Source organism: Oncorhynchus mykiss, chromosome 4, assembly GCF_057628025.1.
Source record: "Oncorhynchus mykiss isolate SJ-2025 chromosome 4, ASM5762802v1, whole genome shotgun sequence".
Taxonomy (NCBI): domain Eukaryota; kingdom Metazoa; phylum Chordata; class Actinopteri; order Salmoniformes; family Salmonidae; genus Oncorhynchus; species Oncorhynchus mykiss.
The window spans coordinates 81,940,295-81,968,274 of NC_143025.1; the positions used below are offsets into that span (position 1 = coordinate 81,940,295).

The 27,980-nt window shown below is 42.0% G+C and overlaps 2 protein-coding genes and 4 non-coding genes across 10 annotated transcripts; 1 reads left to right on the forward strand and 5 right to left on the reverse strand.

Moving 5' to 3' along the window:
- Positions 1 to 16,107: 16,107 nt before the first annotated feature.
- LOC100136136 (ribosomal protein S7) lies at positions 16,108 to 19,013 on the reverse strand (the record flags this gene model as incomplete). The annotated part of the gene is given in 6 exon segments (NM_001124430.1): positions 16,108 to 16,185; positions 16,613 to 16,763; positions 17,663 to 17,727; positions 18,198 to 18,341; positions 18,792 to 18,863; positions 18,966 to 19,013. Coding segments are annotated over 6 exon segments (558 nt in total), but the record flags the coding sequence as incomplete, so codon positions are not given.
- Positions 16,352 to 16,576, reverse strand: LOC118964515 (small nucleolar RNA SNORA73 family). The gene has a single exon (XR_005051575.1). It is a non-coding gene; the product is annotated as a small nucleolar RNA SNORA73 family (small nucleolar RNA).
- LOC118964507 (small nucleolar RNA SNORA73 family) lies at positions 17,289 to 17,513 on the reverse strand. Its single transcript, XR_005051568.1, has one exon. It is a non-coding gene; the product is annotated as a small nucleolar RNA SNORA73 family (small nucleolar RNA).
- Positions 17,802 to 18,026, reverse strand: LOC118964516 (small nucleolar RNA SNORA73 family). Its single transcript, XR_005051576.1, has one exon. It is a non-coding gene; the product is annotated as a small nucleolar RNA SNORA73 family (small nucleolar RNA).
- On the reverse strand, positions 18,438 to 18,660 carry LOC118964517 (small nucleolar RNA SNORA73 family). Its single transcript, XR_005051577.1, has one exon. It is a non-coding gene; the product is annotated as a small nucleolar RNA SNORA73 family (small nucleolar RNA).
- An 860-nt stretch (positions 19,014 to 19,873) lies between the features above and the next one.
- On the forward strand, positions 19,874 to 26,886 carry rnh1 (Ribonuclease H1). 5 transcript variants are annotated; one of them, XM_021598386.3, is made up of 9 exons: positions 19,874 to 19,918; positions 20,307 to 20,408; positions 20,520 to 20,644; positions 20,823 to 21,023; positions 21,357 to 21,456; positions 21,541 to 21,595; positions 21,738 to 21,822; positions 21,988 to 22,112; positions 26,579 to 26,886. In XM_021598386.3, exons 1-9 carry the CDS (start codon positions 19,905 to 19,907, stop codon positions 26,663 to 26,665), a joined length of 894 nt encoding a protein of 297 aa, XP_021454061.2. In that variant the 5' UTR covers positions 19,874 to 19,904; the 3' UTR covers positions 26,666 to 26,886.
- Positions 26,887 to 27,980: the final 1,094 nt, after the last annotated feature.

A 27,980-nucleotide genomic window follows, 5' to 3' on the forward strand; every position in this document is an offset into this window, starting at 1 on the left:
AGTTGTTTAGTATCTTATCATAGAGCTGTTTTGTTACAATATCATAAAGTTGTTTAGTATATTATCATTGAGTTGTTAAGTACCTTATTATGGAGCTGTTTATGTACATTATCATAGAGTTGTTTAGTACATTATCATAGAATTGTTTAGTATCTTATCATAGAGCTTTTTTGGTACAATATCATAGAATTGTTTTAGTACATTATCATAGAGGTGTAATTGTACAATATCATAGAGTTGTTTAGTATCTTATCACAGAGCTTTTTTAGTACATTATCATACAGTTGTTTTGGTACATTAGCGTAAGGTTGCTGGTTCGAATCCCTGAGCCGACCAGGTGAAAAAATCTGTCAATTTGCCCTTGAGCAAAGCACCTTGCCCAAGTTGCTCTGGATAAAAGCATCTACCAAATGACAAAACCAGCAATGTAAATATGTTGCCCCCTATTGGGTATATTCAGATATGACATGTATTAGGGCCTCAAAGAGTAAGTAACAAGCCCACCTATTGGCTAATTGATAAAATATCATTGTATGAATTGATGGCCTTTCTGACTTCTTGTGGGGATCCTGTGTAACAAATCATATTAGAAAATAACTTGTATTTTCTAAGTCTAGTAATCAGTGATAACCCCTTTAAAATTGATTAATGCAGGTTGAGGGTGGTGGGGCACACTCAACTTAATCATAACATATTGATAACCTTAACCATACCATCATCCAGGGTGCCCTAGTACAGTGTTTCCCAAACTCGGTCCTGGGCCCCCCCAGGGTGCACGTTTAGTTTGTTGCCCTAGCACTACACAGCTGATTCAAATCATCAAAGCTTGATGATTAGTTGGCTATTTGAATCAGCTGTGTAGTGCTAGGGCAACAAAAAAAACATGCACTTCTTTGAGGGGGAAGTTTTGAAAGAGAAAAAAAAACAAATCAACAACAACAACATAATAATAAAAACAACATTAATAATAATAACCAAAACTAACACACCAGACCGATTTATAAATTAATGGATGGTTTCATATTTTGTACCGTCACAATAGAGTTGTTTACTCAAATTGATAATTCTGGCAAGCCTTTGTAGGACGGAGAACTTCACTTTGGTAGTCTTCACATCCTCAGCCAGAGGAAGAGCCTCAGGTCTGGTAGCTTCGAACAATGTTCTTCTGGCGGCCATTGATGCCTCACTATATCTGTCGAGGAGTTCCTTACTCAAGGACTTGACAAGAATCCTATCAAATGAGTCCTGAGTCGACATGGCCAATTGAAGGATTTTCTCCAAGCCAAACTCCTCCAACATATGTTTGTACATGGCCCTGTACACTTTATGAACCTTTAGGTTCTCTGTATATGCTTGGGTCTCAGAGGAGCCTGACATTGCACAGAAGACAGATATGACCTTTGGGAGTAGGTCTTGTGACGTGAGTGCAACGTCAACTGGGTGCAGATCAGTTTGAGTTGTGATCTTCTACAGAAGTCTCAACACAGGCATGCTAATGAGGCTGGTGAAGTCATCATCACTGTCTGAGTTTTCGGAGGATGGGGTTGGAGGTGGGGCATCTTTGACAACATCCGGGCTGGTTGTAGTCTGATCACCAACAATGTTCTGAGCTACACAAGAACGACTGGTGGTATCCTCTTTCTCTTCATCCATGTTGGCTCTAAAGCGTCGTGCTACAGTGGAGGTCTCACTGACACGGGAGAGAGACAGCTGAGGGGAACAATTGCCACTCAACAATCTGTCAGAGATTCTTGGAGAGATTCTGATCTCTTTGTGGTTTCTGATGCTCAAAGCAACTGAGTCCATGATCTGGCTTACCATAACTTTGTTAACCCATTTAATCCCAAATTTTTCCCAGACATGAAAATATCCAAATCAAGTGACATTAGTAACCCTTTGAGGTAATCAATCATTATTTTTTTGAAATTTTAATGGAAAAGTAGGTGAAAAAGTGTGTTTTATGGTCGGTCACAATTGTGACCGTTGGGATAATGTTACGTATACTGAATTAACATATTTCTCCTATGCAGTTATCAACGTTCTTATAAATCCCAGCCCAGTTATTAACACATTTAAAACTCTTGTCACTAGCAGTCCCCACCATTGCCACTAGAATGCCCCGTCACATTCTAGTGTGACTATTTTACACATCAAAAACCCTTATACGACACCAATATGAATACAGAGAGCAAAGACAAAAAAACAACAACCATCAACGTATTTCAACATTGTTACTTTATTGTAACATACATTGAAACTGTTACTTTAGTGCAACATGTATTGAAACATTAATATTGTAACTTTATTGTAACATTTGGACCTGTACTTTAGTGCAATATTCATTGTAACATTGTCATTGTGACATTTTAGTGCAACATTCACTAACAACTGTATAGCAGTCGTGTGATTCATTCCCACTGAACATAAAGGTCACATTTAGGATAGAGGTAGCCTGTAGAATATGCATTCAAGTATATATATATATATATATATCAGAGGTAGGCTTCAGAACCAAGCGCAAGATTAGTTTGTGCATCACTATTTTGAACTGTGATCAGTCAGACCTACTGTCATACAGTGTGTCTTGAATCAATTGACCTTCTTTTCCAAAAAGATTTCAGTCATTTTGATTGTCTTTTTCGTCTACTTTTCTTTTCTTCCGAGTCTGTTGTACAGATTCTCCTCACCCTTTATCGACTTTTCTATTTTTCTTTTTCAGACCTTTTTCATTCTGTCTTATCTCCTTTTCTACTGTCCATGGTATATCTTGAAGCACTGTGCAGTGGCGTTTTGCATTTCTCACATGCATAGGTAGTACGTTTGTCACCATGACGACTTCTCTGGAACCGGTGCATCGTGTTGATTGGCCAGTGAGAAGCTTTGTCATTTCTTGCCTGATCTTCAACAGTAGCAGCCAGTAAAGATCTCCTTCCATGGCTCAGTGGTTTCGTGCCAAACTTTTGCATATTTGGGCTGTATACTATGTGTTTTGGAATAACATCAGTGGCAGGCCTCTTCCATCGTTTGAATGCTCAATCTTTATTTTTGACCACCTGCAGCTTTTCCCTTGGCTCTTCTGGCTGACCCCTATGGCTTGTAGAGGCCCTTAGCTCTTCTGACTGGACCCTCTGGCGGGTAGAGGCCCTTGGCTCTTCTGACTGGACCCTATGGCTCTTCATTACCAACAATGGAGGGGGGTGGGGAAGGTTGTGGATGGGGGGAAGGGGGGGGGGGTCTGTCCATAGTCCATATCTGACCCATCGCTATCACAATCACTCAGGACAGCATCTTTCTCATTTTGAGTGATAACTGCAATGTTGCATGCCTTGTCTGGGCAGTCACCTAGATCCAACATATCCAGAACTGGACTCAAAGTGAATCTAAAAGAAAGAACAGAGTAGAACGTTAGGTAAACAAGAACTATGTATGTGTATAACTATGTGTATACCTAGATGCACTGTTATCCCACCGGTCACTATTGTTGCCGTCAACATGTTTACACATTCTATGACCTCACTGAACAAAGTTCAGTAATTGCAAATGCATATATCAATACTAGACACCTTAAAGATGATGTGTACCAAAAATATTTGTCCTAACTTTTGACTTTGTCCTCAACATACTTTACTAACCTTTTGTTTGGGTGCTTTGATGCAGCCATCCTCTTCTCATGGTGCAACCAGGAAGTAAACAGCTCTGGTCATGTGACAATTTACACTAAACATGTGACACTGCACATCTTTCATTGAGACCCTTTATTATTTCAATATTTGCTGGAAATGCATTGATAAATCATTCAGTAGCATTTTTAGAGCCTTATAACTGAAAATGTTGTTTTACGGTCATGGGATTAAATAGGTTAATATACAGACTAACTGTGCCACAAAATATTGATGTGGAAGAAGTGCATGACATACAATCTTCCGACTTGCTAGCCGACACACTGACTCCCTGAGCCAGAGTCATTGAAGATAATGAAGGCACAAGGCTAGGAAGAAAGAGGCGCTTCACAGACTCCTCTACAAACAGCCGAACCAGCTCGTAAACTGTGGCCTTCCCTGTATCCTCCTTCCTCAGCTAAGTAAGGACTGTAATCGATGCACTCTTTCCAGCCGCCACTGTCAAAACCAGAGGGGTCAAGTCGATTATGAAATTGACTTGGTGAGTAAGATCACGGAAGAGAGCACCAATCCTCCCCTGAGATGTGAGCTCCTCCATTCTAGCTATCCTGGCTGTCAGATCATGGTGAGATGTAACTTGCTGTAGCAGACATGGACTTCCTGGCATCACATACCACATTTTTCAGTCGATGACTAAGCATCTCACAATGGGCAGAGGAGTACTCTCGGGTAATTCAGAAGAGATTGGAGTGCCAGGGAGTGCAAATTCCCACTCCGACTTCCTTGATTTGGTTGAAGATGTTGATTTGGCTAATGATGTTAATTTGACTGATAACGTTGACAAAGAGGAAAAGGCCCCTGTGGCTCTCGCAAGACCAGTTCCTCACCACAATCGCTGCTTATATTCTCAATGTCCTCCAGCATCATTTCAACCACATTCTCTATTTGTGAAGGCTCTCCTGCTGTCACCATTTGATACGATCTCGACAGCTCTTTCTGAATGGAAACCAAAATATGGCTGAGGGATTCTTTGGCTTGAGCCATAATTGCTTTGCCTTGTTTTTTTCAGTGTGAAATAGTTTATCGTCTTCATCTTCAGATTGTGTAAAACAGTCTTTGCAGTTGTCCAGATCTTCTTGTGCGGCCTCTGCAACTTTGGAGATTTTCTCATGGCGCTCTTGAAGCTTAGAGTCTGCGTGCCATAGAGTAGCAGTAGAAGACTGCAGGATGAAAAGGCTCTTCATGTCATTCGCAATTGATCCAGCCATTTCAAAAGCAGCTGCAGCTGTATGCTTCAAGGACATGATTGATGTTGCTGGCGACCTTTGATAATCTGTCTGGTGGAGAGATGTTGACTGGCTCGATCTGGGTAAGCTACTGACTGATTTGGTCAGTATTTAACTGACCTTGTTAGTCGCCTTCATCTGGAACTCTTCACTTGAGAGCTTCTTGATGACAGAGGATGAAGAACTGGACAAAGACATGTCTTCTAGGTAAGACATGAAACTGCCCAGAAAGTCACCGACTTCAAGGGAGAACTCTCTGCAGCAGAGGATATGCATTGTAAATCTGCCACCTCTGAACTGTACATGGCCACAGTCTGAGATAATACCTCTTTGGTGCAGGACCCTAGGTTTGGATCATAGAGAGCCAGTAAAAGTTACAACTTCTCACTCTGGCATTTGTGTAGAACACCAAGACCAGCTGACCTCTTGCAGTTCACTCTTACTGAGAAGAGGAGAGATACGGCTCTGAGTATGATCTAACCTGTATTCAGGTAGCTCTGGTGTTTCCTCTGCTACAGAGGTAGCTGAATCCCTTCTACCAGACAGAGAAGATGTGTTGAGTTCTGCTACGGGAGATTCACTCCTACTTAGTGAAGAAGTGTCCAGAGTTGAACCAGGCAGAACACTGGAGCCTGCATGCTCCAGAAGCACAGCACTGGAGATAGTGTGTTCTGGGAGCACAGCACTAGAGATAGTGTGTTCTGGGAGCACAGCACTGGAGTCCGTTGTCTCCAGAAATTCTTCTTCTTGGACTGTAGCTCCATTCATTCTGAGGAATAATTATTTGAGTTTTGCCTGAAGACTGACGCAGAGTCTACGAGCTGCATGGAATGTTTTCCGCTTTGACATACAATGTCCCACTTGGGGATATCTCTGGGTGCTTGCTGGTTGACCTGATTCAGCTTGCTTCACAATGTCTTTGACATCATCTTTAAAGATGTTAATTATTTTAGACGCCTCAGAATCCACATTGGTCTGTATGAGCCCAGGGGCCACAGAATCAAGGATCCTGTCAGATGGGCCAGACGTATTCAGCTGGGAGTGGCACTAAATGTAGGGGAAGTTTGAACCAAACCAGAGGTAATGCTACTGAACCTTCTCAGTATAATCTCGCTCACAGCCTTTGAGGGTTTAGTCTTGAACTTGGCACTTGACAGAGTGTCAAGGTTTTTCACCAATGCCTTGCAATAGGCATACAGAGGCCCATTATCAGCAACCATCACTCCTGTGTTCCAATGGTAGAGTTGCGGCAGAGTTGCAAAGAATGAACCATATCTCAGACTGGCCAATAAGAAGAAAAGATTAAGATGGGCAAAAGAACACAGACACTGAACAGAGGAACTATGCCTAGAAGGCCAGCATCCCGGAGTCGTGATCAAATCAATCTCTTACTGATACGTTATTTGAAAACAAATCCAACAAACATTGTTACAGATGTCGGATCTTAATTTGACCTCTTTCGTCACAATAGCAAAATAATCCTGTGGCAGGAGGATTTTAATATCTGAAGAAATACTTAGAATCGCAGGTTACGTGCAGGCTAGAGCACATCTCATGTGAATTCTTATGGACATATTTGTACAGGTAGATTATCCACACCAAAGACCAGAACAATATTGGCAAATTCTACATAGCCTAACTATAAAATATGGATGAGCATCCACACTGGAGGAAAGTTTACCCTTCTACAGTAGGCCTACTGATCTGTCCATCAACTGATGGCCCAAATCAGCTCATCAACTCAGCCAGGGATACACTCTAGCCTATTATGGGGTTTCACACCGTTCATTATGTGACAGGCTAATGGATAGCCTACAGAATGTAGCCTATTGGAATATAATCAAATAACAAGGGGCATATTACAACCATCAATGGCACTAGATTAGATTATCGCCAGCTGATGTCTCGTTAAACCATCAATTCGCGCTAAATTGCCCCGCACAGCTGATCTAAATTGCAACCATTATTGGTCACGTCATTAAAAAAAATTGGGAAAAAAATGATGCCAGTACTACAGTCCTGCTACAACCAAAGTTTAAAGATATGTTCGTTCCCTGGTTGGTTGTAATCAGAACAACTTAGTCCTTTTTGAACATACTAATGGTGATGTGTCTATTGGCAAACATTCCATACAATAGAAATTAAGTATTTTATTCTTTACCACAGCAAATCTACTGTGGCAATTTACCCGACACTTTGTATGAATGGAAACTAATGTTGTTGTAGCCTACTGTTATTATTTTATTTGTTTCCTATTTCTGGTATGGTCATTTCTTATCAAGCAAGATCAAGGGTAAAATATCCTTGGACTGTCCATATTTGATCAAACCCAATGCTGACGTGTGCATTCAGAAGGCAGCCACCCTAACCACTAGACCAGCTCAGGCTACAATTTAGACCTTAGGATACACTTGTATGTCGTAGCCTAGTGGAGACCAATATCTATCTTTTGTTATTAGGCTATTTAAAATGACGGTTGTTGATGTGTATGGCTGCATTTCAGACACATTTTGGTACATTTGAATGTTGCAGGAATAGGACCTAGGACTAGCGTTTGAGCGAGAGAGAATGATTCTGATAGCAAGCCCTGATCCCAGTGACTGCCCCCGCATGGAGAGAAAGAAAACTGCTTTTTTTTCAGGGACTCACGAGGCTCCTGATGCAGCAGGAAAATTCTCTGTGACATAAGATTAAGATACGAAAGATGTAGTCTAGTATTGTAAATATAATTCACATTTGTGCCTGATTTCCCCCCCTCAATATTAATTCAAATCTGCTCAAATAGTGTGAATTGATACAACATTTTGTACAGCATTAGATGGCGTGGAATGCACCTGCTAGAAATCTGAGAAATATGTACATTTCAATGGAGAAATGATCAGGGATATCCACACACACATTAACAGCTTGTGGGGAACATACCCCTTGGAAGAGAGCGTGCTGGACCTGAAACCACCAGCCCTGGTGCCACTCCTTCGCCATACACTTCACTTCCTCGATGAGCTCCAGTCTTTCCTGGTCAAAGGCAGCGAAGGATCTCGCCCCTTCTGGGTAAGTCAGTGTCGTCCTCATCAAAGCCCGTCACCCCCAGTATGCAGTCCAGGGCCGGCAGCAGGATGTGCAGAGTGGTCTGATTAATACAAGTCAATATGATCTTGTACAATCTGACAAGTTGTTACTTGGTCATCTGTATGGAACAAACAGAACAAAGTTTGTCAATGCAGCTGTGATATTTTAGATACTGAACGGAAGGCATTTTTATTTATTTATTTTATTTTACCTTTATTTAACCAGGCAAGTCAGTTAAGAACAAATTCTTATTTTCAATGACGGCCTGGGAACAGTGGGTTAACTGCCTGTTCAGGGGCAGAACGACAGATTTGTACCTTGTCAGCTCGGGGGTTTGAACTCGCAACCTTCCGGTTACTAGTCCAACGCTCTAACCACTAGGCTACCCTGCCGCCCCAGGGTTTGATCAACATAGTTTTTCTTGTCTGCCGACAAAACTTGGATCAAGTCTGATATGACAGATTCATGAATATAATATTAGACCATAATCCCACGGCTAATCAATTTCTCTGAATTCAATAAAATAATACCATCACTCACACATCCAATGTCAAAGGCCGATGGGGAAATGTACAGGATTTCTGAATCCTTTATAGAGCGCCTGCCACTGCCTAGAGAAGAAAAAAATAAACATGTTTCAGTTTTTAGTTGGTGTTTAGTTCTTTCTGCATAAATGTTGAAAAATGTTGCACACATCACAGACGACAGGCAAACAGGACATCTAACATACTCATCAGTGAGATTGCAAAGGAATGAGATGAGGATTGGGTAGCAGTACTCAACCATCTCATCCTCGTTGCCTCGGCCCAAATGTGGCCTTAAGAGCTTCTTTCTCTCCAGATCGATTACAGATCCTCTGTCCAGGTGTTTATTCCTGAATCCTAAAGATGTGAGTGCCGTTGAGAAAGTACAAGAAAATGTAAGAGAAATCTATATGTTTCTCTCTCAATACTATGCTCTGATACTGACACAGTATAATTGTTTTATAGGTCTATTTGAATAAAACCATCCATGTAACCTTTCATACTGTCCACACCATTTGACTACAATTAGACTACAGTTTCATTGAAAACAGATGACAACCTGCACATCACAGACAGATATAGATAACCCATGGTATAGGCCTAAATCTCTGAGCTGCATCATTGTCAGTGCCCCGTTCCCCTGATTTCTTGGCACTAATCTTCCATTTCCTTTTCTTGGCCTCCATTTTGTGCTGGGCCACCGGTTCTTCCTCATCAACCTCCTTCCCCCTTACTCTGAGGATCATCATCCCTCTTTACTGCCTACAAGAATTCATGAATTCGAAAAGGTCAATGTCTGATTAGATACCTGCAAAGGACATCACATTAATCAGAGCTAACTTAATGATTGTGAATGTTTGAGAAAATGGTAGGCCTAGATATTTTTGAGGCATTATGTTCAAGCAAATGCATGCTTAGATTACTATTTTCTTTTTTACACTGCCCAATATTTCATGCACTTTAAAGTTGGTTGCCAACCGCCATATAAAGTCCAAAGAAGATGAAGCCTGAAGGAGGAGCTATTTCTAGAAACGAACTCAGAACCCTTTTATCTGTGGATTAATTGTCGGTGAAGAGGACATTGTGCATTTCAGGTAAAATAAGAAAGCAATGTTTATATCCCAGGACAAATTAGCTCGCAACAGCAAGCTATCTAGCTAGCTAAATTGCCATACATTTCTTATTTTTTTCGACCTGTCCCCAAATTAAAATAGTTGGTTCAGGGTTTGTTTTGATATTTCAACCTGCTTGTCCTCATTGCGTCTGGTGTGAGTGGACAAAATCAACATGCGCGAGATGACGCAGGCGCGCGCCCGGGCTAGTCAGCATGTTACGCTTTTATTAATAAGACATCATCAAACCCTAAACCCCAGACAAACCCAAACGCTTTGGAAAGCTTTTTCCAAACATGCTTTACAATCAAACGCCATTATTATCAGCAGCCCTCCAGAACACTTGCCTGTAGACTACGATATTGTTCAGTATATCTTTTGGAAGTTTGGTCAATTTAGTGGGTAGGCAACACTGAAAATGTTGACTCAAATTAATGAGGAAGAAAGGGCTATCCAGATGAATGAATACATAAATAGGCCTATACTAAATTGCAGTTAGGCCCATTTCCTATACAGTTTTCTATGTCAGTGTCTTCAGCATCACAGAAACACCAGGTTCGTCCACATAAAATAGGAGATTGAAGTCTCAATCTGTTTTAGTTGTTTTGTTTTGTTATGTTATAGACAAACCTGCCTGGACATATAGTTTGATATTGATAATAATGATCAGGCTATACATGCCTGCAAACCTTTTTTTTAAAGTTGGATATAAATCGTTTATCATATTTTTTTCTCTTCAACAACAGTATTTTCAAATTGTTTAAAAATTAATACAAATATTGCAGTTTATAGACACGTAAATCTTACTATAGCCTATCCACTAGATGGCAGTATTTACCTACCTGTCTGTAACAAAAGGCAACTCAATGTTGCAAAGATACTGTACCTATCTAGGCTGTTTTAATTCGGTCTACTTCCATCTGATTGTGGCATACATGGTCAAATAAATGTTAGGCTACATTTAAGTAGGGTAGCTTGTCTGATTTAACTTTCAGGGATGTTTAGTACCTAGGCCTACATTGTAGCCTAAACATGATCTAATGAGCCAGTTCTGAAACTCTCACATATTTAGTAAGGCCTACCTTGTTTTCAATTAAATTCAATTCAAGGGCTTTATTGGCATGGGAAACATGTGTTAACATTGCCAAAGCAAGTGAGGTAGATAATATATAAAGTGAAATAAACAATAAAAATTAACAGTAAACATTACACATACAGAAGTTTCAAAACAATAAAGACATTACAAATGTCATATTATATATATATACAGTGTTTTAACAATGTACAAATGGTTAAAGGACACAAGATAAAATAAATAAGCATAAATATTGTTTTCATCCATACATAATTGCATGACGAAATGAGCCATGAATGCAAATGTCCACTGTTACGGATTTCAAGTCCTGCTGCCTACTTCATCACCTGATGCCGTGACCTAACAAATTAGAAAAACAATTTTGCGGTGATAGGCATAGGCTACAAAGCGCTACGAATGTGGGAAAACATTTATACAAATGGAAAAGTACAGTATTCTTTTCCTTTTTACAGTGCACACATTTGACTAGGCAAACAGATGTGTTTTACTGTTATTGTCATCACTGGTTGTTGTTTTGGTACTGAAGCAGAATTCAGGTGCAATTGCAGAGGGAAAAAAATACGTTGGTTGGATCGACTGTCGACTTCGATGACGTTTTGCTTTCACAGAAACTTGGATGATTCAAATACAATAGAGTGAAGTGTAAAGCGCAACACCGCTCAAAGATATGGCAGACATCGCCCTCACGTTTGCCAAGACCTGATTTGATTTAGTTATTATACATACACATTCAACATTGTTTACCTAACTAATAGTCTTTGAAACACACATATTTGCCATCTACCCATCTGTCTGGAATATGGACATTTAAAAACTGAATTGATTAAGATTTTGAAAAACACTTTCTGGATGAAAATGAACAGGGTTTTATTTATTGATAAAGTCTCAGTAGGAGTGCTGATCTAGGATCACTTCCTCCCATGTCATCTTATTTATTCTGATCTAAAAGGCAAAACTGATCCTCGATCAGCACTCTGACAGGCCCAGGCATTGCAACAAATGGAGTGAATTCTAGGAAAATGCTGGACATACTTTCTGGAGGGGCAGAAGGACCTGCCACATCTTTCCCGGATCGCCGCTCCACCTGCCATTTACATACTGCCCCTCCTCCACAGGGGTCAGATAGCACGCTTCTATCTTACAGGAGTCTGGGAAGTTTCCTGTGTGTTGACGTCACATGATGCAGTAAGAGTAGCACAAGCTCTGTCTGGTGGGATGTTTTTCATCTCAGTAGACGGTACAGTAGGCCAATGTGTTTACCACAGAGGCGTTATGTTGATGTCTCCATTGTGATACCTTGTAACCCAACCTGTTACATTGTGATACCTTGGAACCCAACCTGTTATATTGTGATACCTTGTAACCCAACCTGTTACAATGTGATACCTTGTAACCCAACCTGTTACAATGTGATACCTTGTAACCCAACCTGTTACATTGTGATACCTTGTAACCCAACCTGTTACATTGTGATACCTTGTAACCCAACCTGTTACATTGTGATACCTTGTAACCCAACCTGTTACATTGTGGTACCTTGTAACCCAACCTGTTACATTGTGATACCTTGTAACCCAACCTGTTACATTGTGATACCTTGTAACCCAACCTGTTACAATGTGATACCTTGTAACCCAACCTGTTACAATGTGATACCTTGTAACCCAACCTGTTACATTGTGATACCTTGTAACCCAACCTGTTACATTGTGATACCTTGTAACCCAACCTGTTACATTGTGATACCTTGTAACCCAACCTGTTACAATGTGAAACCTTGTAACCCAACCTGTTACATTGTGATACCTTGTAACCCAACCTGTTACAATGTGATACCTTGTAACCCAACCTGTTACTGTCATAACATGCAACAAAGCCCTTAACATTGGAACTTTGAAGGGCCTCAAAATCTGTTTGTACAGTGGGGTGAATGAGAGTACCAGCGTGTGTGTCCATGCACGTGTGTTACTCTACCTTTGAAGTGGTTGCATTTGCATACTTTAGCAGACACTTATCGAAAACCAATTAGGGTTAAGTGCCTTACTCAATGGCACATCGACAGATTTTTCACCTACTTGACGATGAGAACCAGTGACCTTTCGGTTACTGGCCCAATGCTGGTAACCGCCAGGCTACCAAGTGGTTGGTGTCTATCTGGATTTGGCTGATGACTCCAGGATGTCTGAGGACGGCCCCCTCATAACATGGTACCTGTAGGATGCCCTTCCCATCCACCAGTGGAGCAACGTATGACGTCACCAGATGATACAAAATGGCACAACATTGCAAAACGTTTTGAAATGTAAACCAAGATGAGTGTTTCTCACAGGAGGTTGGCGGTACCTTAATTGGGGAGGATGGGCTCGTGCTAATGGCTGAAGCAGAATAGGTGGAACGGTATCAAATACATAAACACATGGTTTGCTTGAGTTTGAGGCCATTGCATTTGCTCCGTTCGGGCCATTATTATGAGCCACAGCCACTCAGCCTCCTGCTCCCTGTCTCAAACCCCTTCCACCTACTGAACACCACCCAGTTCTATGGCATGTGCTAAATTGTGAGCTCTGATGTTACCTCCAGGTTTTTGGGCATGTCCAGTCGACGTGCTGTCTCCCATCCATCACCCATGTTAGCAGATCTTCCCAAACCTGTGAAGGTACGACATACTACGGTCAACCCATTCTATAGACTGCTCTTTTTGATATTCATTACCAATGGTATGCATTAAGAATGAGATTCTGGATTGAAACACATAGGCACATCTGCCTATATGTGTGCACTTCAAGTGTTAAAGACAGATCACCAAATGAGAGACAGACTTTTTAATTTTTCAAAAGCAACAGTGGTAAAGTATGTTGCCCTATTTGTTTTAATGTTATATTCCAGTGTTATCTATACTGAAGTTAATGATTATTGCTTTTCCGTATGACAGAAGCCCCATTGGACTGTTGGCAGACAGTTCAATAATAACATCAAATCCTCTTCCATGGGTTGCCAAAGTGGGCGTCGCTGTAGCCCAGACAAACCCCACCATTGACCAGCGCCACCAGATCCAACTGGATCTGACTGGCTATCGACTCTAAAGGGTGCTTGAGGAAGGCACGACGCTTCATCAAGGACCCGACACACTGCAGCCATGAGCTGTTTTCTCCCTTATCGGAGCATTAGGTCCAACAGGCTCAGAGAGTTTCTGTCTCCAAGCCTGCCGAACACTTAAACTGGACTGACCACCTGTCCTTATTCTCCACACCATAGCACACATACTAAGTATACAAAACATTAAGAACACCAATTTCCATGACATAGACTAACTAGGTGAAAGCTGTGATCCCTTATTGATGTCACTTGTTAAATCTACTTCAATCAGTGTAGATGAAGTGGGAAAGACAGGTTAAAGAAGGATTTTTAAGCCTTGAAACAATTGAGACATGACTTGTGTGTCATTCAGAGAGTGAATGGGCTTAGACGAAAAAATGTCTTTCAAGAACTGCAATGCTACTGGGTTTTTCACACTCAACAGTTTCCCGTGTGTACCATCCAAACAGTCCACCACCCAAAGGACATCCAGCCAACTTGACACGACCGTGGGAAGCATTGGAGTCAACATGGGCCAGCATCCCTGTGGAACGTTTTTGATACATTGTAGAGTCCATGCCCTGATGAATTGAGGCTACTCAATATTAGGAAGATGTTCCAAATGTTTGGTATACTCAGTGCACATTCATACCACACACACACACAATCACAACTGCTGCTGTCAGACTCACATTATACTGCTCAGAATACACTGACCACCCCACTTACATGTAAATATTGTGGGGGGGGGGAAGAGAGAATTGTGCCTTTCTGTACTATATTGATGCTAAAATGTTTATTCTATTCTAGTTATGTTCGTATACTAATCTTTTATTGTTGTTGCATTGTCCAGAAGGAACATGTAGCGTTACGTTGTACGATGTATACCATGCGTATCCCATGCATACAACTAAATTTGAAACTACATACCAGTCTTTCTGCCCAAGGCCATAGACCTTTGTGTTTATTTTTGCAGGGACAGTGTACATTAGTCAACATTTTCAGAAAAGTGCCGGTTTTAGGCAACAGGCTAATTTTCGACCTTAGTCCTTCAGTCTAGCAATCCCCCATCTGCAAAACATTAACCAAACAGCAGGTGTAGCATTCAGTGGGCTTTAACTGACGAAAGCAATAGTGTAACTACATGTTGAGTGTCTGACATGGTGTTACCTGAGTACATGTTGAGTCATAGGTGGGTGACTGCCTGGATAGGTGATGGGAAAGTAGTTATGACAGGAGTCCCGCATATCGAGGCTTCAGCTCAACTATCCCATACAATAGCAATCAATCAATAAAATCAAGCACTATCAGGAATCACGCGATATGAATGAGTGGGGCGCCGCCCAACCAACTTGTTTCAGCTGTCATAGGAACACGCTCATCACTCAGAGCGCAACTGTCAAACGGTTGCTCATTGAGCTTCTCCAGTGCCAAGTGGCAGAGGGCGAGTAATTCCGGTAAAGGACGTGTCCACATCCAGGCTGTCTCCTGCAGTCAGTGATTTATCCATTGATTAGAATTTTTTACAAAATGTTTATTACAACAGTCTTACCCCCATCATATCTCAAAACCTAAGGTTACTCCATTGATTATATTTTTAGAATTCCTCAAGGAAACAACATATAGCCTCAATACCTGCCATGTTAATTTATGGACTGCTGGTCCATGCAGCCCCATAGCTCCCTCAGTGGCCTCACACTGCACAACATATGCGTAAACTTGACTGTTGTGGGCAATAGCCTATATTGGGCACATATCCCAGTGAAGATTGTACCAAATGGTGGATTTATACATAGGCAAATACATTACCTGTCAATTCCACTCAACATCTAATTATTAGATCAGGACATTTTCCAGTGTGCAAAAAAACCCATTGAATACTACCATTACAGAGGCCCAAAAGCAACCTAAAAAGCCCCCCTAGCACCACAAATTGTAGGATGTGGCAATACAACTGATCAGTCATCAAGGCTGCTCCAAGTCTTCAGTTACTCAAGTTAATGGTCCTTCTGACTGCCATACTTTTCTGAAAGGATATTAGTCTCTAGACCAGGGCTCTCCAACTGTTCCTGGAGAGCTACCGTCCTGTAGGCTCACTCCAACCCTCATCTAGCGCACCCGATTAGAATTATTAGCTGAGAAACTGAACCGGGTTAGTTACAACAGGGATAGGAGAACACCTAAAAGAGGCTAGCTCTTCGGGAACAGGGTTGGATCCCTGGGCTAGACCATCATGTATGGGATTGGCATGACTGACCACCCTATCCCCAGAGAACACAGAGCAATGACATTGAGAGTAAACTCATTTATTTTGTCATCTGCACTCTACAGTTGGAATTCGGGGAATTCAAAAACAACGTCTTTGCCTGTGAGCTTCTTGTAGACACCGGAGAAGGTCTCAACCTGAAAATAAAAGGCAACCACTGGTTAACCACTGCATAGACTGCAACATTTACAGGTTATGATGGTCAATATATCAATTGCATATGACAACACAAAAGGCATGCATTTGGCACATTTGCCAAAGACATTTGCAGCACATAAACCATTTGAGACATCAGTCAAGAGAAGTTGTACACCGCATGGTTTAGCCCCCCAGTCATGGCCCAAAGGGCTCTGGGAAGATGTAGGAATATACAGAACACCGTCCTCACCAGCCCGAAGGCCGGGGACAAAGCTTGCTCTCCAACGTCGTGGAACGGGACTGTACGTCACAGCACTGTGAAGTACTACGCTCCCAAACGCCACAAGGACAGAGCCATGCGAGAGCAACCTCACCGGATGTCCACGTTGGGGTTAAGGTGGGTGAACAAACTGCGACACGACTCACTTTGTGTTCCACATTGTTCTGCTGAGCCTTATCAAGGTGGACCTTGATGAGCCGACTGCTGTCCAGCTTCACGCGGATCCTCTTGCCAACAATCTCACTGGGGAAGACCAGATCTTCAAGGATGGCATCGTGCACGGCAGTCAGAGTACGGCTGGAGAAACAAATCACAACGTGCATTAGACATTTGAGGTAATTACAGAAATGTTCTAAACCTTGCGAAAACTATTTTTCCTACAATCAGTCTCATTCAAAATCAGAGGAAGATTCTTTATGCATGTATTGAAAGGGCAACAATCAAATAGCTATTCAGGTATTTTGAAATCATTACTGGAGACAAGCAGAGTCTGGTTTAGATTATAATTGTTTATATTTTACCAGGCAAGTTTACTGAGAACACATTCTTATTTACGGCAACGACCCGGGGAGTAGTTACAGGGGAGAGAAGGATGAATGAGACAATTGGAAGCTGGGGACGATTAGGTGACCATGATGGTACGAGGGCCAGATTGGGAATTTAGCCAGGACACTGGGTTTAAAACACCTACTCATAGGGTAATGCAAGGTAATAGGAAGGAAAGTTGATGTTGCATTATATGGTTTGTCCCCGTTTAATCTTGTAGCTATATAATAACCTATTATAAAATCCCATTAAAAGCATACGACATGGTATTAGTAAAATTGTACACTGCATGGTTTAGCCCCCCAGTCATGGCCCAAAGGGCTCTGGGAAGATGTAGGAATATACAGAACGCCGTCCTCACCAGCCCGAAGGCCGGGGACAAAGCTTGCTCTCCAACGTCGTGGAACGGGACTGTACGTCACAGCACTGTGAAGTGGCGTATGGGAGCGTAGTACAAGGACAGAGCCATGCGAGAGCAACCTCACCGGATGTCCACGTTGGGTCCAAATATGGTGTGCAAGTATGGAAGCATCAAATATGGCACAACAATTTCAACTTCTAAACCTAGCACCCATTTGCTCTAACTTTAAATACATGTTCTTCCATACAGCATGTAGTCGTGGACATGCAGGTGTGACAACAGAACTCACCTCCTGGGACGCTTCTGCTTATTCTTGATACGGCTTTTCCTGGTTGGTTTGGGCAGGATTCTCCTCTGCAAGTAAAAAAAAACATTAAGGATTACCAATTTACACATGGAGACTTTTAAAGCCCAACAAGCATTCTAAATAATGTACACCGCATGGTTTAGCCCCCCAGTCATGGCCCAAAGGGCTCTGGGAAGATGTAGGAATATACAGAACACCGTCCTCACCAGCCCGAAGGCCGGGGACAAAGCTTGCTCTCCAACGTCGTGGAACGGGACTGTACGTCACAGCACTGTGAAGTACTACGCTCCCATACGCCACAAGGACAGAGCCATGTGAGAGCAACCTCACCGGATGTCCACGTTGATATTATGCTACACTCACAGCATAGAAACATGTATATTTGAGCACTAAAGAAGTCTGTTAATAGACTTCCCCAAAATAACCAAGCTAACCGACAGTGGGGTCACCACAACAGCTCTGCAAACTGCCCCTGCAACTCGTGGAAACAAGGACAGCGAGACAACATCACCCTAACCTGTGCAACGAAGACCACGTGTTTTCCGCTGAACTTCTTTTCCAGCTCCCTCACGAGTCGCACCTGAATCTTCTGGAAAGATTTCAGCTGGGGCACGGGGACAAAGATGATGATGGCTTTCCTGCTACCACCAACTTCAATTTCCTGGGGGAGAGAATAGCATTTCAGTTAGAGCACAAATTGAGGCAAATACAAACACTTCCAATAGATGCTTTGAGTGCTTCAGCTGTCTGAATTAAATTGTATGCACTGCATGGTTTAGCCCCCCAGTCATGGCCCAAAGGGCTCTGGGAAGATGTAGGAATATACAGAACGCCGTCCTCACCAGCCCGAAGGCCAGGGACAAAGCTTGCTCTCCAACGTCGTGGAACGGGACTGTACGTCACAGCACTGAAGTACTACGCTCCCATACGCCACAAGGACAGAGCAATGCGAGAGCAACCTCACAGGATGTCCACGTTGGGGTTAAACTCAAACACAGTTTACTAAGAGTCAGACAAACTCCTACCACTTTCATCTTCAGTTATCCAAAAATGGTCTGAGTAAACAGTCAGAATGAAGGCAAGTACAAGACACGCAGTACAGGATCCTTGCCTTTGCTGCAGTGATGTTCAGCTCCCTCAGCTGAGCCTTCATGTCTGAGTTCATCTCCAGCTCCAGGAGAGCCTAGAAAGAAGGCTGACGTGTTAAATATGGCTTACAGCATTAGCCAAGCGACTAAGGAAGGTTTATACAGTGCCATATATTGACAGATTTGACATAGCTTACCTGGGATATTCCAGACTCGAACTCATCTGGCTTTTCGCCATTGGGCTTCACGATTTTGGCGCTGGTACTGAACATGGCCTATGTCTCTGGAATTAATGAAAGACAAGACTATCATTTGAGCATACTCCGGAGTCCTGTATGTCTTTGGACATCATGCACGGTTTCAGGTAATGTAGTATACACACTGAAACTAACCAACGTTAGCCGAGTGGTCCATGCCGACTCCATCACACCATACAGACATGCAGTTACTAGCTAGCGATATCGGCTAAGGTTGATCAAACGAACAGTCGACAACGGCTGATTTCATGTACACATTCAAAATACAAATGACGTTAGCTAGCTAGCAGCCATGCCATCATAAACAACCTAACAAGTAACTATTGCATCAAACAATGTACAGGAGATAGGGTCGCATGTTCCAAGTTAACTACTTAACATTAGCTAGCTAACGTTAGCCAGTTGGCCGTCTTTAAACCAGGTTCATTATCAAATGGCTAACGTTAGCTAGCAACGGCCTGACAGTACTCAACCATACCTCAGGCTAAACAACTGTCAGGACACTTGACAAAATGAAGATATTAAAACGGTTAAAAAAAGCCACTAGTCGATGAACTACAGGCAATTCTTACAAGAACACATGGGCCTCAACGCGCCAGCTATGCCTCCTTTCCGTTTTCATGTTAGGTCTATCCTGAAACACTTCATACAATTAATTACACAACGGCCATCCAAAACCTTAAATAGAATAATCTAACGCATCAACAGTCTTACATGAACTCTGATACAAGAACGAGGAAATTCTGTGCACATTTACAACAGTTTGACAAGAAATTCCGACCAGTGGGAGCATTATCTTGACCTACCTCAATCAACGACGGCCGGGGAAGAGGCCGGAATCTCGCGAGAGGAGTATACAAGTACGTCGTGGAAGGAATCATGGGAACACGGAAGTATGATTTTTAACACCAACAGATCAGTGCAGCAGATATCGTGAACTTTGAAGTAATTAATGTAAATACCGAGTCCAAAAATAAGCATGTCAGCGTAGATCATGTTCAAATGTATAGCTAACTTGTAGAGTGTGTTGAAATTACAGTCGTTAGGTAGTAGCTAGCAAAATGTGTTTGTTTTGGGTTAGTGGTCTAGCAAGCTAGCCACTGTTTACATACCTATATTTGTTTCCAATGATGTCTAGCTAATAGTTGTCCTTGCATTTTAACACATAGCTATTTAGTTTGTTCAACTTGTTCACATTTCTGAAATCAAGACAATGACCGGTGCTTCCACTTTTAAGTAATTGCTGGTGTAAGTGATGTTCAGGTTACCCGTTCTTTATAGTATAATACACAGGGCAGTCTGCATTGGCACAGAGGAGATGGTGAAAGGCAAATTCTTCTACGCTGTGAGGAAAGGATTAAACCCTGGAGTTTACCAAACTTGGTGAGCTGTGTAGTAGTTACCTAGCTAGGGAGCTAGTTACCACTGTAGTCTGTCTTTAGACACATTTTGTCATTTCTATTCACATTGAATATCATGTGTTTACTTTTTCAGGGATGAATGTAAGAAACAAATTGACAAGTTCCCACATGCCAGCTACAAGAAGTTTGCTGCTGAAAAGGATGCCTGGGCTTTTGTCAGAGGCAAAGCAACGTCAATAACACCAAAAGTGTCAGAGGGTAGATCGATGGCTATGTTCTTTCTCTATGGGTCACTGTACTTGTGAAATGACAATACAATGGGTACTGTTGTTACTGGCATTAGGAATGGGCAGACTATCTTGTCATTAGACAAGTAGTGCACCATTCAGGCACAGCAGAATCAGACTTCTACTCAGACCAAGGTATTATCTTTCAGGAACCAGCTATGAGGCAACACTCCCACGGAGGGCCCCGGAGGCCCTTGAGTATATTCCCATTGGTCAGAAGAGACACTATAATCACGTGGAGGAGGAGGAGAAGGAGGTGGTGTCCCCTGCCAAACGAGCTAAACCTTCCCAGGAGGCATTTCAAGACAGCTGCGCATCTTCAAAGAGCTCTGATGGATTCACCTACATGGGTAAATATACCTGTTACTCCTTTAAATCGTATTTCTTGTTTTTGTTTAGAAATGTAAAACAATTTTTGTGAACAATTATTTTTTGTATATTCCATATAAGGCAACATAAAATCAGTAAATACAGCAGTACACATCAAAAAGTTATAATAAATTAAGCAAAGAATCAAGAAGGAAAACACAATGTTTGACTGTCATATATACACATACCTATACACATAAACATGCACAAATAAACCCCAAACGTACAAATATAGCTTATAGTAGCAGAAAATATCCTATAATGATGATTGAAAACTAATTAAACATGATTAAGAAAACAGTCTGTTTTTCCAGGTGATGCAGTGGTGGTGTACACAGATGGCTGCTGTTCAGGCAATGGGAAGCCCGGAGCCCGAGCTGGGATCGGGGTGTACTGGGGACGTGACCATCCTCTGTGAGTAGGCCTGGGTCTGTGGTTATAACTCATAGACTGTTTGACACTACAGTGGTTGGTTTTCATGTGGACTCTTTACTGTAGGAATGTAGCAGAACCGCTGGATGGAAGACAGACCAACCAGAGGGCAGAATTACAGGCAAGAACTGTGTTTGTCTTATTTGTTTTCATTCTGAACTCTCTTAACCAGATTGCTGTTATTTGAATGGAATTGCCACAGCAAACTTTGGATTGTAACCCCACAGAGATTTAATCCCACATTTTGCTTCTGAATGGCACAGGCAGCCTGTAAAGCCTTGGAGCAGGCCAAAGAGATGGACATCAAGAAGTTGGTGCTCTATACAGACAGCAAGTTCACCATTAATGGTACGTGTGTGCTGCTTATAGCACTTTACTAACACTCAATCAGCAAGGGACTGACTGATTGTGACATGGCTTTGTGTGATGCTGCAGGCATGATGTAGCATCTAACGTTAGTAGCTAGGCCTGCTAATGCGACTATCTTAATGACTGTTGTGTTGTTTCCTCCAGGCGTCACCAGCTGGGTGAAGAACTGGAAGCTGAACAACTGGAGGCTCAAATCTGGTGGCCCTATCATCAACAGAGAGGACTTTGAAAAACTTGACAAGTTAAATGAGGAGCTGAAGGTTGTATGGGTAAATATCAATGACGCCTGTTGCTCTGTTAATATTTTCACTTCAAGTGTAGTGGGTTTTGAAGAATAGAACATAGTTTCCCAAACTATGGATGATGATTGGGTCGTGTGTCCTGTGTGGCTCAGTTGATAGAGGTTATGGGTTCAATTCCCATGGGGGACCAGTGTGAAAATGTATGGGCTTATTAATGTAAGCTGCTCTCGGTATGACTAAAATAAAGAAATATGTGAGGTCTCCTGATATAAAAATGGTTTTAGAACACCTATTCATACAAGGTTTTTTTTACAAGTACATTTTTTGAATGTCTTTCCTTAATGCATTTATGCTAGTCAGTTCTGTTGTGACATGGTAGGGGTGGTATACAGAAGATAGCCCTATTTGGTAAAAGAACAAGTCCATATTATGGCAAGAACAGCTCAAATAAGCAAAGAGAAATGACAGTCCATCGTTACTTTAAGACATGAAGGCCAGTCAATACGGAAAATGTCAAGAACTTTTAAAGTTTCTTCAAGTGCAGTCGCAAAAACCATCAAGCGTTATGATGAAACTGGCTCTCTTGAGGACCACCAATGGAACGGAGGACCCAGACTTATCTCTGCTGCAGAGGATAAGTTCATTAGAGTTACCAGCCTCAGAATTTGCAGTCCAAATAAATGCTTCAGAGAGTTCAAGTAACTTGACACATCTCAACATCAACTGTTCAGAGGAGACTGCGTGAATTAGGCCTTCGTGGTCGAATTCCTGCAAAGAAACCACTACTAAAGGACACCAATAAGAAGAAGAGACTTGCTTGGGCCAAGAAACACGACCGATGTACATTAGACCGGTGGAAATTTGTCCTCTAGTCTGATGAGTACAAATTAGAGATTTTTGGTTCCAACCGCCGTGTCTTTGTGAGACACAGAGAAGGTGAACGGATGATCTGCATCTGTGGTTCCCACCGTAAAGTATGGAGGAGGAGGTGTGGGGGAGCTTTGCTGGTGACACAGACTGATTTATTTATAAATCAAGGCACACTTAACCAGCATGGCTAACACAGCATTCTGCAGCAATATGCCATCCCATCTGGTTTGCGCTTAGTGGTAATGTAATTTTTTTTTCAAGTTGGACCACAGAGTGAAGGAAAGCAGCCAACAAGTGCTCAGCATATGTGGGAACTCCTTCAAGCATTCCAGGTGACTGCCTCATGAAGCTGCTTGAGAGAATACCAGGAGTGTGCAAAGCTGTCATCAAGGCAACTTGATGTGGCTACTTTGAAGAATATAAAATCTATTTTGAATTGTTTAACATTTTTGGTTACTACATGATTCCATGTGTTATTTCATAGTTTTGATGTCTTCACTATTATTCTACAATGTAGAAAATAGTAAAAAATTAAGAAAAACCCTTGAATGAGTAGGTGTGTCCAAACTTTTGACTGGTACTGTGTGTGAAATATATATTAAACATACACACAAACAGTGCCTTTAGGAAAGTATTCAGACCCTTTGATTTTTTCCACATTGTTAGGTTACAGACTTACTCAAAATGATTAAATAGTTGTTTACCCTCAATCTACACACAATACCCCATCATGACAAAGCAAAAACAGGTTTTATAAATGATTGCTAATTTATAATTTACATAACTATGCAGACCCTTTACTCAGTACTTTGCTGAAGCACCTCTGGCAGCGATTACAGCCTCGACTCTTCTTTGGTATGACGCGACAAGCTTGGCACACCTGTATTTGGGAAGTTTCTCCCATTCTTTTCTGCAGATTGTCTCAAGCTCTGTCAGATTAGATGGGGAGTGTTGCTGCACAGCTATTTTCAGGTCTCTCCAGAGATGTTGGATTCAGTTCAAGTCCGGGCTCTGGCTGGGCCACTCAAGGACATTCAGAGACTTAACCCGAAGCAGCTCTTTCATTGTCTTGGCTGTGTGCTTGTCCTGTTGGAAGGTGAACCTTTGCCCCTGAGCGCTCTGGAGCAGGTTTTCATCAGGGATCTCTACTTTGCTCCATTAATCTTTGCCTCGATCCTGAGTAGTCTCCCAGTCCCTGCCGCTGAAAATAATCCCCATAGCATGATGCTGCCACCACTATGCTTCACCGTAGGGATGGTGCCAGTTTTCCTCCAGACGTGACGTTTGGCATTCAGGCCAAAGAGTTCAATCTTGGTTTCAAGGCCCTTTTCCCCCGATTGCTCAGTTTGACCGGGCGGCCAGCTCTTGGAAGAGTCTTGGTGGTTCCAAACTTCTTCCATTTTAGAATGATGGAGGCCACTGTGTTGTTGGGGACTGTCAATGCTGCAGAAATGTTTTCCCTTCCCCAGATCTGTGCCTCGACACAATCCTGTCTCGGATCTCTACATACAATTCCTTTAACCTCATGGCTTGGTTTTTGTTCTGTATTGCACTGTCATCTGTGGGACCTAATGTAGACAGGTGTGTGCCTTTTTAAAAATCATGTCCAATCAATTGAATTTACCACAGGTGGACTCAAAGTTGTAGAAACATCTCAATGATGATCAATGGAAACAGGTTGCACCTGAGCTCAATATCATGTGTCATAGCAAAGGGTCTGAATACTTAAATACATTTTTTTATACATTTGCAAACATTTCTTAAATACTGTTTTTGCTTTCTCATTATTGGTATATTGTGTGTAGATTGCTGAGGGAAAACATAAATGTAATACATTTTAGAATAAGGCTGTAATGTAACAAAATGTAGAAAACGTCAAGGGGTCTGAACACTTTCTGAAGGCACTGTGTGTGTGTGTGTGTGTGTGTGTGTGTGTGTGTGTGTATGTGTGTGTGTGTGTGTGTGTATATGTATGTATATATATATATATATATATATATATATATATATATATATATATATATATATATATATATATATATATATATATATATATATATATATATATATATATATATATATATATATATATATATATATATATATATATATATAGCAAAAAAAGAAATGTCCCTTTTTCAGGACTCTGTCTTTCAAAGATCATTTGTAAAAATCCAAAAAACTTCACAGATCTTCATTGTAAAGGGTTTAAACTCTGTTTCCCATGCTTGTTCAATTAACCATAAACAATTAATGAACATGCACCTGTGGAAAGGTCGTTAAGACACTAACAGCTTACAGACGGTAGGCAATTAAGGTCAAAGTTATGAAAACTTAGGACACTAAATAGGCCTTTCTACTGACTGAAAAACGCCACAAGAAAGATGCCCAGGGACTCTGCTCATCTGCTTGAGCGTGCCTTAGGCATGCTGCAAGGAGACATGAGGACTGCAGATGTGGCCAGGGCAATAATTTGCAATGTCCGTACTGTGAGACGCCTAAGACAACGCTACAGGGAGACAGGACGGACAGCTGATTGTCCTCGCAGTGGCAGACATTGTGTAACAACACCTGCACAGGATCGGTACATCCGAACATCACACTTGCGGGAATGGCAACAACAACTGCCGAGTTACACCAGAAATGCACAATCCCTCCATCAGTGCTCAGACTTTCTGTAATAGGCTGAGAGAGGCTGGACTGAGGGCTTGTAGGCCTGTTGTAAGGCAGGTCCTCACCAGACATCACCGGCAACAACGTCGTCTATGGGCACAAACCCACCGTTGCTGGACCAGACAGGACTGGCAAAAAGTGCTGTTCACTGACGAGTCGAGGTTTTGTCTCACCAGGGGTGATGTTCGGATTCGCATTTATGGTCGAAGGAATGAGCGTTACACCAAGGCCTGTACTCTGGAGCGGGATCGATGTGGAGGGTCCGTCATGGTCTGGGGCCGTGTGTCACAGCATCATTGGACTGAGCTTGTTGTCATTGCAGGCAATCTCAACGCTGTGCATTACAGGGAAGACATCCTCCTCCCTCATGCGGTACCCTTCCTGCAGGCTCGTCCTGACATGACCATCCAGCATGACAATGCCACCACGCGCAGAACAAGCAGTCTGATTTCCTGCAAGACAGGAATGTCAGTGATCTGCCATGGCCAGTGAAGAGCCAGGATCTCAATCCCATTGAGAACGTCTGGGACCTGTTGGATTGGAGGGTGAGGGCTAGGGCCATTCCCTCAAAATGACCAGGAACTTGCAGGTGCCTTGGTGGAAGAGTGGGGTAACATCTCACAGCAGGAACTGCCAAATCTGGTGCAGTCCATGAGGAGGAGATGCACTGCACACCAGTATCTGGTGGCCACACCAGATACTGACTGTTACTTTTGATCCACCGGGACATGCAAGTACACCCATACTTTGACTGCTTTGCAATGACTGTCATTGGCTGTTGATTACATCACTTTTTCACATAGTTGGGGTCACAATAATTTTCTGATATCAAAATGGGGTCGTGGACCAAAAAAGTATTGGAACTTTCATGGATGGATGATGCACAACTGAAACTATTAACAGTCTCCTTCTGCCTTTGACTCTGTCTTCTCTCTCCCTTCTTTCTCCAGTTGCACATCCCAGGCCACGCTGGATACCTAGGAAACGAGGAGGCTGACAGGCTGTCAAGAGAGGGGGCAGCAAAACGCTCACATTAGCCCTACAAGATAACAGCCCAATATGTCATATTGGGTTATATTCTATCAAATTGGGAGTTCAAGAATTAATAATTCAAGATCGTTTTGTGTGTGTGGGGGGGCATTTTAATTTTCCAGGATATTTTTTTGTCTTTTCTGTTGGGCTGCCAAGTTCTTTTCCAGAGAACAATGTTCTGTTTCTAAGTTTGTTTATTTTTATTAAATAAAGCATCCTGTCTGAAGTATTGTTGGTTGTTTAATTTAAGGAATTCCTTCAGCTTTTACCTGTAGCATCATATGAGCATGCATTAATACTGTAAAGTAATTCCATTGTGGTAGTAAAGTGGCCTATTCACTAACCACGTTTCCATCCACAGTTTGTATGCCAGTAAAGTAGGGCTGACGCAAATTAGTCAACTGGTCGATTCTTTGGTCTACTGAGATTGTTTTAGTCGAGCAGTAACAAATATATATTTGCCCCCGCCTCAGTGAACTTATCTATTGCGGAGGCCTAGACTAAAATCAAATGTATGCTTTATCTGAAAATGTGGTCGGAGGCTCCATATGGAGGCTGTGACGCAATTGATTGACGGTAGGCGGGGCGGTACATCTTGTATAAACACAAACTCACTTCCTTGACAACAGCTCTGCACTGATCCGCAAAGCGCAAGAAGTATGAATTTGCCTGAGTTCTGCTCAGGCCATATCACCGTAAATGCTGCACGGCCAATGCAGACGTCCGATTGACCATGCACCCAGATGCACAATGCGCTCTCCCGCCAATTTGTGAATTGTTTGCGTTTGATTGTTACTGTATATCAATTCCCCATTACATTTCATCATATCACCGTTAATTATTACAATTTCTAATCAACAATGTTTGTTTTAGTTACAGTAATTATTTTAATACATTCAATATTCGTATTCCTGTCTTCACGTTCTCATTGTCTAAGTGAACACATTGTTTGCATAGTGCACAACCTATGCTACATTGTGAGAAACAAGTTTTGGTTTATTTCATCCCATTTACCAGTTTTGTCAATTTAGTTGTCTTTTGTTTGAAGGGCGCTCCTGTCGATGTTGAGTAAGGACGCGCACGCATAGAAGTAGGCCTCTATAGGATACCTGGCAAATGTTTCCAGCTCTCTCAAATCAAATCAAATTTATTTATATAGCCCTTCGTACATCAGCTGATATCTCAAAGTGCTGTACAGAAACCCAGCCTAAAACCCCAAACAGCAAGCAATGCAGGTGTAGAAGCACGGTGGCTAGGAAAAAACGACCGAAAATGTCGTGTTCTGATCCAGTGGAATTACTTCTTATCTAGCTGATTACT